This window comes from Penicillium antarcticum, assembly GCF_028974205.1.
Source record: "Penicillium antarcticum strain IBT 31339 chromosome Unknown utg000008l_segment0_segment0, whole genome shotgun sequence".
Lineage (NCBI taxonomy): Eukaryota > Fungi > Ascomycota > Eurotiomycetes > Eurotiales > Aspergillaceae > Penicillium > Penicillium antarcticum.
This window is the reverse complement of record NW_026695306.1, coordinates 1,293,079-1,307,616: the sequence shown is the minus strand read 5'-3', so window position 1 is coordinate 1,307,616 and position 14,538 is coordinate 1,293,079. Positions and strand designations below refer to the sequence as shown.

The window sequence follows — 14,538 nt, the reverse complement described above, 5'->3', positions numbered from 1 at the left end:
AGCATAAAAACACACCCAGAGCAATAATTGCTTGCGTACTTCTTGCAATGTAAAATCCAACAAACAAGAAGCCGTTGCTAATGGGTGCTCACTCAACCAGTCCATAACATACGATCACGTCGGCGTGGCCAGCTTCGATGAGGACAAACATGGCCATTGTGTGCTCAGGATAAACGTCGTCTTCATCGTTTTGATCATCGCAGCTTGAACCGCATAGTTGGAAACCTTCTCACTTGGAAAGTGAAGGCTACAAGCACTGCGAAAGGGTCGAGAAAGGAGAGGGAAAGGGATCGAGATTTAACATTCACATGATGTTCTGGCCCTGTTTACGGAGAAAAGAATAAGTCAGCGAGTTTCTCAAAGACGAGGAAGTTGCGATGGAGTGCCTGTTGAACCTGACGCGTTGTGACAATGAGGCCATACCCCCCGAGTACATCCACCGTTTTCTCGACTGTTTATGTCAAGTTATGTCCATTATTGGATCTTGCTGGGACAAACGGACATCGAAATGACCGCTCAATCGAGTGGGACAATAGGCCATTGTCGTCAAGGTCGCGTTTTGGCAGGAAGGTTACCGGGCTCAAGGATTCACAATCAGAGAAAGGTCCACGCGTTCAACGATTGGATATACTATCAATTTCAGCATCATTGCATAGTATCTGCAAACGGAGTCCAGATACTCCATAGTGAGCTCAATAATTGAATCCGCCACAGGAGATTGTTGAGCCGTTCCACCTGGCTCCTGATGCGATGGTTGAAGAAGAGACCAACAGAACGAGAGATGACCTGTTCGCCTTATGCCAACTCCATCGAGTGTTATCCACCAACTACGCCAATGTGAGAAGCCCCAGATTGAAGACAAAATAGGAAATTCCTGGTCTCAAATTCCGGCTCCAGTGTATCCCGAAGGTGACGCACCAGCCAAAACAAGCGTTCTCAATCCATCAACATCGCATTTTTGAATCGAAACACGCAAATGAGAGCGAGATATCAAGGCTATCGACACTCACTTCCCAGGAATTATGCAGAGTCCAGGAACGAACATGGGATGAAGTTGGAGAGATCTCTCCGTGGAGAACTTGACGCATCCACGATTGGCTGGCACTTTTCTCCGAAGCGGATTCAAGCCTTGCGATTTGTGAATAGCGACCAACTCAACATAGAATCGCCTTCTCAATTCTTCACCTACCATGCCAATTATCATGCCAAATTCCGTTCCCTTGGAATCATGGCAAATGTTACGCCTCTCCCGAGCCAGATCACAGCTCGTGAAAGGACCCTTGAGATTTACCTATTTTTTTTTTGCAAAATCAATTAGACTGGCGGCAAAACAATAAATATTCGGCTCGATCGTTCTCTCCCTTCTCTCTTCCCTCCGTATCGAATTTATATATCTCTACAGGTTCGCTATTTTCCCTATTTGGACACGCTAGCTCGTACACCTCCAGTATGGCTGACCGCTCCATCTCTCATCTCCAACATCTCTCCCTTATGCCCAGCGTCTGTCTAGCATATGGAGGGGCGGGCTCTTTTGACCCCTCCCGTTACTTTATAACCCACCCATCTTCTTTCTCATGCTGGACTAACACCTCCAGCGTGTTCAGACACAGCCTTAGGATACCAGTACCAGTCACCCGACATCGATCCGCAAACTTCGAGTATCTCGAAAGTCACCGTCAAAGTCGAAAGATCTGTAGAAACGAAGCTTACCATTCACACGATCCCAGCAGATATGGCAGAAAACGCCCCCGGCCAAGCATCTCCTGCTGGAAGTCGCAACCAACCTCAAATCAAGAACTCATCGAGGTGAGTAGCCTGTCTTCTTCCATACCAAGCACTGTTTTGCCCGTTCACCTGATATCTCTCGCCCATCTCATCCCACCCACCCCCATTTAAATCCAATTTTGCATCTCCCAATTTTGCATCTCCCTTTGCGTCTGCGTACCCCCTTCCGAGAGTGCCACGATCACAGAGCTGAGCCTTCCCTCTCCCAGCAACGTCAGCAACCTCGACAAAGAGCCAAGCAATGGCACCGGCGCCACCAAGGACGAACTGAACTATTACCGGGAATTCCTGGATGACATGGTTACCGTCATGCGTGATGGCAACGGAGAGACGGTCCAACGCCTGGTGAATCTCATCCGCTCGGGCGTGTCAAAGGCCCAAATCCACCAAGCTATCCAGCAGCTCAAGAACGACAACGACCTCTTCCGCGCCTAGAGAAATCGAATCGAATCCAATCGACCCTCCAGGTTGAGCCCTGCTAGTGCTGCGGCTGATTCCCCATTGGTATTGCATTTGCTGGGGATTCGGATTTTTGGGTTGACTGCCGAGAAGGTGGGATTGGATTGAGAGGTTGAAGCACTTGGTGATCAATCATGATGTCCAGCGGCCATGAGTGCTTTTTTGTTTGCTCTTGATTTGCGCTGGTCGCGTTAGTGCTCAGACTAGGGCTGAGATTCCTTGGAAAGAAATATGAAACAAGAAAAGCCAAAAAAAGAACTCAATGCTGTCATGTGGTAGATCCATACAACCCGGGACGCATATTTGATCATATCTCTTTTGCTAAGATGGTTATCCGTTGTGTCGGATTTGCATATCTGGTCATCGGGGATGGCTGTGTCAACATCGGCAATCCATATATGAGTGTCCAGTGGGAAAACGTCCCGGCCTTGGCCTGAACCGGGATCCGAAAGAACAGAGGGGAAGCAAAGAAACAACACCGTAAGGTGGCGATGACGAGAACATGTGAATCTAACGCATTCAGTATAACCATCGATGGAGCTTCATATCCCAGATAGGAAAGACAAAAGACAAACACCTGCATGGGTACGGTACCAGGGTCATGTCGACTGCCAATCAAGCGGGGATGGAAAAAAGAGACCCGTCTTGAGATCGCCGGTTCGCGTGAATGGAAAAGGATACCGTAATGGCCACGTCCTGTGAGGGGGTTTACTTGCCCTCATTTGTGAATGGAGAGAGAAGAGAACAAAGCGACATCACCAATAGCATCAATAATGACGCTGACACTAAAATTAACACAAAGTGGTTCACATTCCAGCATGAAATAACCCTGTTCAAGCCTAGCAAGATGGCCCTGCTGTTTCTCAAAGGGGTCAAATGGAATGAAAAACAGTGGGACTTGCGGATTCTATCTCCGTGTCGGTTCGTGCAATGGCAAGCCAGACCTTGATGTGGATCGCGACGCCTCTTTTCTGTGAGACGCACATAGAGTCCATTCCTCTCCCAGAGACATTCATCACTTGATGATGGACAGTATTCCTGTTGTGTGATGGAAATGTGGAGCAGGGATTGAATCCTGACCTGACTAGGGCCAGAGTTCTTCCCCGTGACTTTGCCCGTGACTGTACAGACGCGCACTCCTGACTGGCTTCATTTCGGGTTGATCATCCTTATTCTTTTATTCCTATTTCATGAAACCTCCTGTCTACCACACTACCTGGACAGTCTATCTACTTGATTCAATGGATGATACTTCGACGTTGGGGCTAGAGTCTGGCTGATCAGCACTAACACAGACAGACACAACGCTAGACGAAGCATGACAGCCCAAACACTCATCACCACACTCGATCCTTACTCAGAAGAGCACTCTATGGCGAACACCATCTCAACCACGAACTCGGGTGCCGAATCACTACACCGGCCATAGCCAGACCTGAACGTCAAAGCTGACCGCAGAACCAGTTTCACTGGCAAGGAGGGGGAGGAAATGGAACGAATAGAACCACAATCAGCGAGAACGTCTTGTCCTTTCCTCTCAAGTTCGAGCCCAGGCACCGACTCACCACACTACACCAGATTAGACCAGCCACAGCCAGACCAGGCTAAACGGAGCTGACCGCCGAACCAGCTTGAGTAAGAGAAGGAGAAAACGGATTGAAAAGAATTACAGAACCATTGAAACCTCCGTCTCTTTCCCTATTACGTCTCTCTTGTCACTACCTTATTCTCCTCTGCTCTTCTCCTATGCAGACCCCATAACCACACCCCTTACAAATCACAGACAACAGAAAACCAACCCACAAACCTTCCACAAATCACAAACCTCACACCCAGCAACCCTCACCCAACGCAGATAACTCTAATATAATTAAGCCTGTCCCATTGCAAACCAGTCCAGGCACACATTCAGCGGGAGAAACGGACTCGGTCTCAGTCTGTTATGCACGACAGGTGCACATAACATGCATGATGCCGTAGATGACTCTTCAATCCCGGGTATCTAGTGCTAGGGTTTCAGGCTGGACTAGGCTGGACTAGGCTGGATTGGACTGGACCTTGGAGATGAGGGTTGTGAAATCGGATGAGTATCTGGGTAGAGAGTACGCAGTATCACTGAGGCTGTCTATATTTGACAGCGGTCTCGGATGGAAGGGGGGGGGGGGTGTCAGCATTGATGTCGATATCGATTTTGCCCTGGCTATGTAGAGTGGTTTTGTAGAGTAGGTGATATAGCATACATGTGATATCTATCCTGATTTTTACTTGTGGAAATTTTCGTGGTAAATAGTCCCGCTAAGAGTTCATATATTCGAGGGTAGTAATAAGAAAATACCAGTCTATATTATAGAAAACAAACCCCGACAAGATATAAAAAGTAAAAAAGATTTCATTCTCATACATGAGCAACCATTTTTCGTTCTACCAATGCCTAACCTTATCACGATGCATATTTATGTGCTTAATTTAAGGCGTGCAACGGCCAGTGTAGCGAGGGTACAAGGAGCAATCGCGGACGGTGTAGCGAGCACACAACCAGGCGAGGAAACGCTCCAGACCGAGACCGTAGCCACCGTGGGGGGAGGTACCGTACCTATTACAAAGTTAGAATTGGGCCAATAGAAAAGCCGAGTGGCAGGAAAACTTACTTGCGCTGGTCAGTGTACCAGTAGTAGGGCTTGGGGTCCATGCCCTCGTGCTTGTAGGCGTTCATCAACTCGTCCCAGTCGTCCATACGCATACTTCCACCGACGATCTCACCAACACCGGGCATGAGCACGTCGACACTCTCGGTGACGCGGCGGTCCTCGGGGTCCTTCTTCATGTAGAAGGCCTTGATCTCGGCGGGGAAGTGGGTCAGGAAGATGGGCTGGTTGATGATGTCGGTCATGCGGCGCTCAGCAGCCTCAGCGATATCATCACCGAACTTGTGGGGTTGGCCCTCCTCGTTGGGAATTTCGTGCTCGATCAACCAGGCGATGGCATCGTCGTACTTCATGCGACGGAAAGGACGGGATGGGGGCTTGAAATCGGGGTTGAGCTGCTTGATGTAGCCGGCAATCTCGGGCTCGGCGAGAACGTGGTCAATGACGCTGCAGATCATTTCCTCGAGGTGGTCGAGCAGATCGGTGAAGGTGATGAAGTCCAGCTCGGCTTCGATGTGGGTGTACTCTGACAGGTGACGGCGGGTCAGGGACTTCTCGGCACGGAACGATGGGCACACACAGAAGACGTCGCCCAGGGATGGGAGACAGGTCTCCAGGTACAGCTGAGAGGACTGTGTTAGGTAGGCGTTCTCGCCATAGTAGTCGAAACCGAAGAGAGTGCTACCACCCTCGACCTGGGTCTGCACCATGGCGGGAGGTGTCACCTCCAGCATGCGGTGGCCCTCAAAGGCCTTGCGGAAGGCGCGCAGAGTGGCGGCGCGAACCTTCATGACAGAAGAGGAGGTCTCACCGCGCAGCACGAGGTGACGGTTGTCGTACAGAGTCTGGGGGTCGGCGTCCGGCGCCACGCGAGTGGTGATGGCTTCCTTGTCACCAGCGGCGCGGCCGATGATGGTGAAGAAGTCGGCGTGCAGCTCACGGTCGTTGGGAGCGTGCTGCTTAGCGGGCACAGCGCGCATCTCACCGTGGATGGCCATGGAGGTTTCGAGGGTGAGGGTCATGATGTCGAAGGTCTTAACCATGTCGCCGGTCAGGATACACTGGAGGTATCCGTATCCGTCGGTCAGAGTGATGAAGACGTAGTCCTTCTGGGCGCGCATGCGGTGGACGCGGCCAAGAACGCGGACACGGGTGCCAGGCTCATCGGATTCGGTAGAGCGGAGCTTGACAGTGGCAGGGTCGGTGACATCCAGGCGAATGCGGACAGGCTTGGGGAGAGAAGTGTCCTCCTTGATGACGACCTTCTTAGCCTCCTCAAGGACCTTCTGGCGCTTCTCGGCCTCGGCCTTCTCGCGGATGGCCAATTCGTGCTCCTTGGCAGCCTTCTTCTTGCGCTGATCCATCAGGTTGGTGGCCTTCTTCAAGGCGGACTTGGTAGCGGGCTTCCACTCCAATTTGGCAGCGGGGTCGACATCCTCGCCGGCGGCATCGGTCTGGGACTTGCGGGTGAAGTACTGGATGCCCTCGGTGGTGGGAGCGTGTTCCAAAAAGGCGTGAACGAGGGTCTTGTAGGGAGCGGCCTCGGTACCGTTGGCAGGAGATTCGTCTCTGCCAACGTCCTCGTCGATATAAATGTTGGTCGACATTGCGCTCTTTCCAATGCTATGTTGGGAAGGAGTTCTATTCGTTTCGTGCATTAATAGTGCCCGGAATGTGAGTCATAGATCCCAGGACTAGGACAGACCAAAATGCTCACCTGATAAGACGCAACAAAAGAGACCTCTTATCTCCCAATTGCAAAGTGTTCAACGCAAGGAGAATCACACATTGTGGAGGGGTAAATTTCCGATCTGCGGGATTCCCCACGGGTGCCTGAGGCGACAACGATATATGAGTCAACGCAACATAGCGGTTGTAACTTCTCAAGTCAGTCGTTACATGTAGTATAGCAATAACTTATAACTTAACGCTATAGTTATATGTTATATGTATAGTACCAAATATGAGCAGGGCTCATCTATATTATTCACCCTCACGATTGGTCTATTGTATTGAAGACATATCACGTAGTTCGTATACAAGTGTCTCGTATCCCGAGACAGAAACACCACGTTTCGACAATGTCAAAGGCAAATCAAAGTAGATCAGCAGATACTAACCGACTCCGTACTTTGATATCCAGCCACCTTAACTGTCAACTCCTAAAGGTCACGGGACTCCGCTCTTGGCATGCAGGGAGCCTACGGAGAACAGGAGGCTAAACAGTGACTTTGCAGGTTCCAAGGTTGGACTTTTCCCTATACTCGCCAGGGGTAAATTGCGGCTGGGTCTGCAGAACTGGGGAAATTCACAGTCTTAGCTTAGTAGAAATAAGAGGAGTTTGTAGTTCGGCCCCTTAATCCACTCTGATGATTTGCCCCTTTTATGTTTTTTTTCCTTTCTCTCATACCTTACCTGGATTCACTTCCTTGCCTTTCATTCTTTCTCTCTTTAACCCTGTCTTTTTTCTTTTCAATTTCTTAATTTTTAGTCAAGGTAAGTCTCCATAGCCCCCCTTTTTTCCTTTTTTCCCTCCCACCTTTTCTGTTCCCACTTATCTCTTTCCGGCTAACTGTTTGTAGCTTTTCTTCTCTCTCCTTTTCTCTTCTATCGCATGGCCAACTGAACATACGCATTCCCGGAGAAACGGTTGGTCTTCCCTACATTCCATTCATTTAGCCACGTCTCGTCTTTTCACTTTATCCTCATTTCTCTCTTTCCCCACCTATATTTACATTCTCCCCTTTTCTGACCCGTGTGGAGAGTGACCTCCCTATCCTGAATGGTGATCTGATAATTCTTTTCTTTTTCTTCTCAGAGCCTCCTTAATCTGGTAGTCGCACCGACTTCCTCAGGACTCGACCTCGCCATGCAAACCTCGGATGTATCAGGCATCCCGAACAATTCGCGTCTAATCCCCCCAGGGTCCAAATACGCGCTCAACGGCGATACTGGATTTTCCCACGGTGCCTACAACAATAATCACCCTCACTCGGTTCAAGGATTCTCGGATCGAAACGCTCGTCGCGCCAATATTCCCGCTATAAACACGAACCCAGGACAACAATCCGACATGGCTTCCGGTTTCGATATGAACTTCACCCCCCTTTTACCTTCGCAGCTGCTGGTGGGCAGTCCCTTTCAACCTGGAACTCCCTCGGCCTTCCAATCGCCTCAGTTCGCCAACTTCGGCAGCTTCCCCCAGGCCAATGGCAATGGACACGCTCAGAACAACCAGAACCACATGCACAGCCCGACTCAAGGAATGCAAAACCAGGGTCTATATGGAATGATGTCCCCCGACGGCATGGGTGCATCTCAGATGATGGGCCCTCAGTCGCCCATCAATGGTCTCGGAGGTATGGGCAACGCGGCTCTGGGAAGCCCCCAGGCTTCGGTGGCCCCCGGCATGCTGTCAGGGACCAGCCGCACTGTTTACCTAGGAAATATCCCAGCTGAAACATCTGCTGAGGAGATCCTGAACCATGTGCGTAGCGGCCAGATTGAGTCTGTCCGTCTGCTCCCTGATAAGAACTGCGCGTTCATCTCCTTCTTGGACAGCAGCTCTGCTACGCATTTCCACTCTGATGCCATTTTGAAGAAGCTGGCTATCAAGGGAAATGATATCAAGGTTGGCTGGGGTAAGCCTTCTCAGGTCCCCACTTCCGTCGCCCTATCTGTTCAGCAGTCGGGCGCGTCGCGTAATGTTTACCTCGGAAATCTCCCCGAAGAGACATCTGAGGATGACCTTCGCGAGGAATTGGGCAAGTTCGGACCCATTGACACCGTGAAGATTGTCAAGGAGAAGGCTATTGGATTTGTGCACTTCCTCTCCATCAGTAATGCGATGAAGGCCGTCACCCAGCTCCCTCAGGAGCAGCAATGGCAAGCGCCAAAGCGGGTGTTCTACGGCAAGGACCGTTGCGCGTATGTGTCCAAGACTCAGCAGCAAAATGCTGCTCAGTTCTTAGGAATCGCACCTGGATACGCGCACGTGCTCAACACTGCGGATCGTGACTTGATTTCCAATGCGCTTGCCCAACAGTCTGTGGCCGCGGCCGCCGTGGCTACGACAGCGGGCGGTGTCAACAACCTTGGTAACCGAACCATCTACCTAGGAAACATTCACCCTGAGACTACCATTGAAGAGATTTGCAACGTTGTTCGTGGCGGCCTCCTGCACCACGTCCGGTATATTCCTGACAAGCACATTTGCTTCGTCACATTCATTGATCCTACCTCAGCTGCCTCATTCTATGCCCTGAGTAACCTTCAGGGTCTGATGATTCACAACCGCCGACTCAAGATTGGCTGGGGCAAGCACTCAGGCCCTCTCCCGCCCGCCATTGCATTGGCAGTCAGCGGAGGTGCGTCGCGTAACGTATACATCGGCAACTTGGATGAGGCCTGGACGGAGGAACGCCTCCGTCAGGACTTTTCGGAGTACGGTGAGATCGAGCTGGTGAACACTCTGCGCGAGAAGAGCTGCGCCTTTGTCAACTTCACCAACATCGCCAATGCCATCAAGGCCATCGAGGGCATGCGCAACCGTGAGGACTACCGCCGTTTCAAGATCAACTTCGGTAAGGACCGCTGTGGAAACCCTCCCCGCCAGGCTGGCAACAACCAGAATGGCCAGGGTCGCAATGGATCCGGCATGGAAGGCCCTCAGTCACCTACCCCCGCTCTCAACGGATTCCAGCAGAACCTCAGCCAGTCAGGCTCCCAGTCCAGCCCGACTCGTCCCGCTCTCTCCCCAGCACCCGGCTCTACGGGCTCGCAGAACGGACAGCAGCGCCACCCTCTGCAGACAGTCTCCTCTCCCTCTGGCGTCCTCAACGTCGGATCTAGCAACCCTCTCACCATGTACCTGAACCAGATGTCTGCCCACCAGGCACAGGACCAGGAGAATGGCCTCAGAGACCCCATGGCCCTGGCCGGCCTACAGGCACAGTCCCAGCCCCAGCCCCAGCAGTCGATGTACAACGGTGCAACCAACGGTGACCTCTCCAACGGAAGCATGGACCCGCCAATGCACCCACACAAGTCCTCGAACAACAGCTACTTGAGCGTGGGTAACGGCTCCGGCCACGGCCACCACGCCAGCACCAGCAGCCTGAGCGTGCCCCGTGCCTCGCACTCGCGAGCCGTAAGCCTGCCCTCCTTCTCACAAGAGCCCTTCGGTCCTGTCTCTGGCCAGCCAATCCACCGCGCAGGAGCTGCCCACCAACCCCAGAGCAGCTTTTCTAGCTTCGGCTCTGCTCTCGGCGGCCTCAACCACCCCGGATTTGGACTGGCTATTCAAAACGAAAACTCATTGCCCGGATGGGCTGAAGAGGAGATCGGGGCCAAATAATCATTTGCATCAAATCTTGCATACCCGGGGGATGCATAACTGACTCATTGTCCTCGGTGAATCTAATGCCATTTCTTCTCATTTTTCATACATATAGTCCCTTCTTGATTGTCATGTCCTTTTACTTCCCCCTTTTTATTCGTTTCTTGTATTGGTCATAATCTCTTTTTACTTACCTTTCTGACTCTTTGCCATTCACTTCCACCCCCTTTTCTTTCTCTTTTACTTTGGCTTTTTGGATCATATCCCCATTTTGACCGAACATATTCAGTTCGCCGCCAATGATTTTTATTCCCCTTTTAATTTCTTTTCATGCCATCTTCCCCTTCTTTTATCACCATGTATTGCTAGCTGGCTTGAGTCTTTCCCTTCTCTTCATCTTCCATTTTATCTTTTTATTCCTTTATTTTGGTCTAGGGACTGAGCACACCGCATGTTTCACTGGATGATCTACCACAGCGGGCGAGTGCACCACACTCGGGCCCTGGGTGCTCTTTCTCATGGTCTTTTGGTTAGTGATCTCATATTATCATACCGTTGGGCAGGATGCATACCGATGGTATGATCCAGTGGAAATACCAGCCCTTCCCGCTTGTCTGTCTTGGATATTTTGGTTGCAAAGAGGAAGCCGGTCAGGGCTGCAGATGTGTAACTAGTGGAGAACTCCTGAGAAAGCATGGAAATGAGTCGATGAAAATACCCATTGCGAAGCAGAACCAGTGATTCCGTCATCAAACATCGTAGTCCTCGTAGAATCCAGTATAGCGGACAATGTGTGGTAGTTGACCTCCTCAATATGCATGTCACGTGATGCACTAATCCGAATCAGGGACGGATCAGATGCATCAAACTGGATGCTTCAGATCACCAACTTGCCCTCCCATCCCTCCATCCCAACATCAATCCTCTCATCGCATGATCAACTGAAAACATAGCAACATGACGCTCCCCCCAGAACAAATCAACATCAAGCGCAGACGCGAAGAAGAGCCCGTGGAAACCCTCTGTAAGAAAAATGCTCCCCTTGTTTTTCCCCGCGATGTACGCCCCTCCCAAAAAAGCATAAAAGCCTATTGCATACCTCCGCCCTAGAATTCCAATTAGCAAATTGAAAACTACCCACTAACCAGATCCCAGATATCCAATCGGCACTCCACCAAACCAAAAGACGCTTCACAGACTTCGTCTTCCACAGAGTAACACTGAAAGCCAGCGAAAGCTCAGATGCATCCCCAAGCCCACCATCAACAGCGCACCCAGCAGCCCAGCGTCTCCTACGCAGCCCGCGCTCAGTAAGCAGTCTGCACGTAAACCGCCGCTCACCAGCATCCTCAATTGGACTCGGCAATGGCAATGGCGTACCAACAGTCCGAGCAACCTCACCAGGCGCAGAATTCCGCGAAGCACAGCGCCTCGCAGCTGCGCGCAAAGAGCTCGAGGAAAAGCGCCGCGAACTCATCTACTCGGGTCAAGCTCCGCCTTCGCCAGGACAGTCCAGCCCTGCGTCTGCATCTGCAGCTTCATCTGCACCGAGACCTGAATCTGGATCTGGATCTGGGTCCGGGTCTAGACCCAGTACCTCCGACTCGGCATCAGCAAAGGGTGAAACCAAACAAGCATCCAGAAATGCATCGCCTAGCCGTGCCCAGTCTCTGCGCCGCTTCCAGATCTCGCGATCAAACCTCGGTTCTCTACGGAGCCCTGGCGGAGTCCAGAAACGCCGCATTGATGGTCCTGCGCCGGGTGTCGCTGTGCTAGTTGAGCAAATGCATCGGCGCACGCATTCGCGCAAGACGTCTATGGTCTCTGATATGGTTGTGCAGGCGCAGCTTGGGGATCGGGTTCTTTCGCTTCCGCCGAAGGAAATTGTGGAGGGTTCGGCTCCGGCTTCGCCTGTGAAGCCGAGGAAACGTCCTGTTGTTAATCAGGCTGAGCGACGGTGGAGGGAGGAGCGGAAGGGGTCAATTTCCGCGGCCAAGGACCGGCTTAATGAGACTGTTGAGAAATCTGCGCAGACGAACCAGCAGAGGAATTGGGAAGAGGAGTCTGAGCGGCTTGCTAGGGACTTTGAGCAGGTTGCTCTTGAGCTTCAGGGTGATGATGGGCAGGAGCAGAAGCATGGTATGGATCTTGATGCACGACTTGCTGGGAATGGGGATGCGCATGTGTCGGCTCCTTCGGCTGTTCAGCCTGTGAGCTCTGCGCTCAAGTCGCCATTGAAATATCAGCCGAGACTGCCGAAGGAACCTAGAATCGCGCCTGTTCAACCCCAGCCTCGGTCTCAATCTCCGCTGAAGAACGAGGAGGCCGTGGAGGATACGCCTGAGGCAGAGGATGATGATGGTGACTATGTCTACGATGTCTACATTCGCCGTCCGCTGTCGGAGAGCGAAATGCTCCGCAATCCTCTTTCTGAGTATGAGTCCGAGCAGCAGCAGAAGAATGCCGCCAAGGCTCAGCCTGGTGTTGGTGTCATCGTCATTACAGAAGAGGATGAGCAGTACTGGGAGCATTTCGTTGAGGACGATGAAGAGGAGTGGGACAGTGAGGATGCGGATTCGAATGGTAAAATTCCTTTTTGTCCTTGAAGTGCATTGTTTTGGACTCGCGCTAACATGACTTCCCAATCCAGCTGAGAACAATCCCGCTAATGACTATCCCGATGAGGAGATTTCCTCTGATGATGCTGGCTTTGACTTTGATGATTCTGCCAGCGAGGACGGGTTCAACTCTGGTTTCGGCTATAACTCGCGCTATGGTGGCCAGGATTCAGACTCTGATGATTACTGATTTTCTACTGATATGGATGGGTAGCTTGCTCTACTACCACTGAAACGTCGTGTTCCTCTTTCTTGCTTTTATTGGGTTGGCAGTCGCCCAATATCTGGTTGATTGGTTTATACAATGGATACCTCATACAGCCTTTTTCCTTTTCTATTGACCTCTCTACTTCTGATCCCTCTACCATATCGCGACCCAACGACCCAACAGAAGGAGAAAAATTAACAGAATCAACATTTCCCGGTACCCACCGAGCAATTGCTCGATTTGACCCATCCCGACACTACACATACATATCGCAGCCCTGTACATTTCCCCACCTAGGTTAGTAGATATATAGGTCATACCCCCGAAACGCCTCCTGCAAAACGCATGTAACCTGGCATCACCCAAAGGCAAGAACATACCCACAGCAGAAGCACCCGGAACACGCCTACGACCATAAACCGGGATAAATGCACATATATGCACAGCATTTCACCCTGATCTCCATTCACCCACATATGCACGTCGACAATATGACCCCTACCGCACACACCACCTACTGTGTCCGTACGACTACAATCCCTACCCGCCCAACCTGACACAGCCTTGCCTCATCCTCGCTTTACCTCATAGGTTTGGAGATGAATGATATAATTGTCAAGTATACTATACTATACATACTAGTATATAAATACACACCCATACAGTAAACAAAAGGAAACCCCACAATCCACATTCGGATCGCTTACTTCGCTTACAAGGAATCTGGAAGCCAGGATTGGTGAAAATAGATTAAACAAGCACAAATCAGATCGCGCTTCATGGAGCCCCTCTTGCCTATCCCAGTTAGTGCTGATGAGATTCGACCGCGACAGTGGGGATCGGGTGGGCTGGGGGCTTGTTAGGGCGAACTATGGCGCCGGGGAAGTTCGTGCCGAGTGGGGAGTGGAGCGTGTTTACTTTTCTTTTGTTTACTACAGTACTGTACATGTAAATGGAAAAGTAAGTGGAGGGTAAGTGTATGGTTATGTATTGACGAAATTGCTTTTTTGGGGGGGGGGGGGAATTGGTCTCTATACGGAATACGGAGGACGGATTACCAGACGTTGGAACGTCCATGCCCTGGTCTGGACAGTGGGAGTGGCATATGTGGCATGTGTCATGCAGTGACATTCAAATCCCGAGTGTTTCTGCACGAGTGTCAGCCTTTGAAGAAGTGAGATTAGCTTTTTCAGTCTGACTGTACTCTATATACCTATACCCATACCATATACCATTTACCCTATCGTCATCCTAGACTCCATATTATAGTATGAAGCGATTGAACACGTATTCGCAATTTGTCATGCCCCACCGAGGACAATTCGTACCTTTGGCCCCCAACCATCTCAACATTGGGGCCCTAACTCACACGGGATGCAGATCGACATTCACTCTTCACTGCGGTTCTAAGCTAATTTAGGCTATTAGTCCATTACAGCCTACTACGTATGCTTCTCGGCCTGTGTCGCCCCACACTCTCCCCGA

At 51.1% G+C, this 14,538-nt stretch overlaps 4 protein-coding genes across 4 annotated transcripts; 3 read left to right on the top strand and 1 right to left on the bottom strand.

Moving 5' to 3' along the window:
* Positions 1-1,732: 1,732 nt before the first annotated feature.
* N7508_008016 (uncharacterized protein) lies at positions 1,733-2,220 on the top strand (the record flags this gene model as incomplete). The annotated part of the gene is made up of 2 exons (XM_058466080.1): positions 1,733-1,806; positions 1,995-2,220. The coding sequence occupies 2 exons, from the start codon at positions 1,733-1,735 to the stop codon at positions 2,218-2,220; spliced, it is 300 nt and encodes a 99-aa protein (XP_058317408.1).
* A 2,490-nt stretch (positions 2,221-4,710) lies between these two features.
* Positions 4,711-6,496, bottom strand: N7508_008015 (asparagine--tRNA ligase DED81; the record flags this gene model as incomplete). Its single annotated transcript, XM_058466079.1, has 2 exons — positions 4,711-4,837; positions 4,893-6,496. 2 exons carry the CDS (start codon positions 6,494-6,496, stop codon positions 4,711-4,713), a joined length of 1,731 nt encoding a protein of 576 aa, XP_058317407.1.
* Positions 6,497-7,758: 1,262 nt separating this feature from the next.
* On the top strand, positions 7,759-10,245 carry N7508_008014 (putative differentiation regulator (Nrd1); the record flags this gene model as incomplete). Its single annotated transcript, XM_058466078.1, has 1 exon — positions 7,759-10,245. The coding sequence occupies one exon, from the start codon at positions 7,759-7,761 to the stop codon at positions 10,243-10,245; it is 2,487 nt and encodes an 828-aa protein (XP_058317406.1).
* Positions 10,246-11,184: 939 nt separating this feature from the next.
* On the top strand, positions 11,185-13,035 carry N7508_008013 (Iwr1 domain-containing protein; the record flags this gene model as incomplete). The annotated part of the gene is made up of 4 exons (XM_058466077.1): positions 11,185-11,251; positions 11,383-11,749; positions 11,816-12,810; positions 12,878-13,035. 4 exons carry the CDS (start codon positions 11,185-11,187, stop codon positions 13,033-13,035), a joined length of 1,587 nt encoding a protein of 528 aa, XP_058317405.1.
* Positions 13,036-14,538: the final 1,503 nt, after the last annotated feature.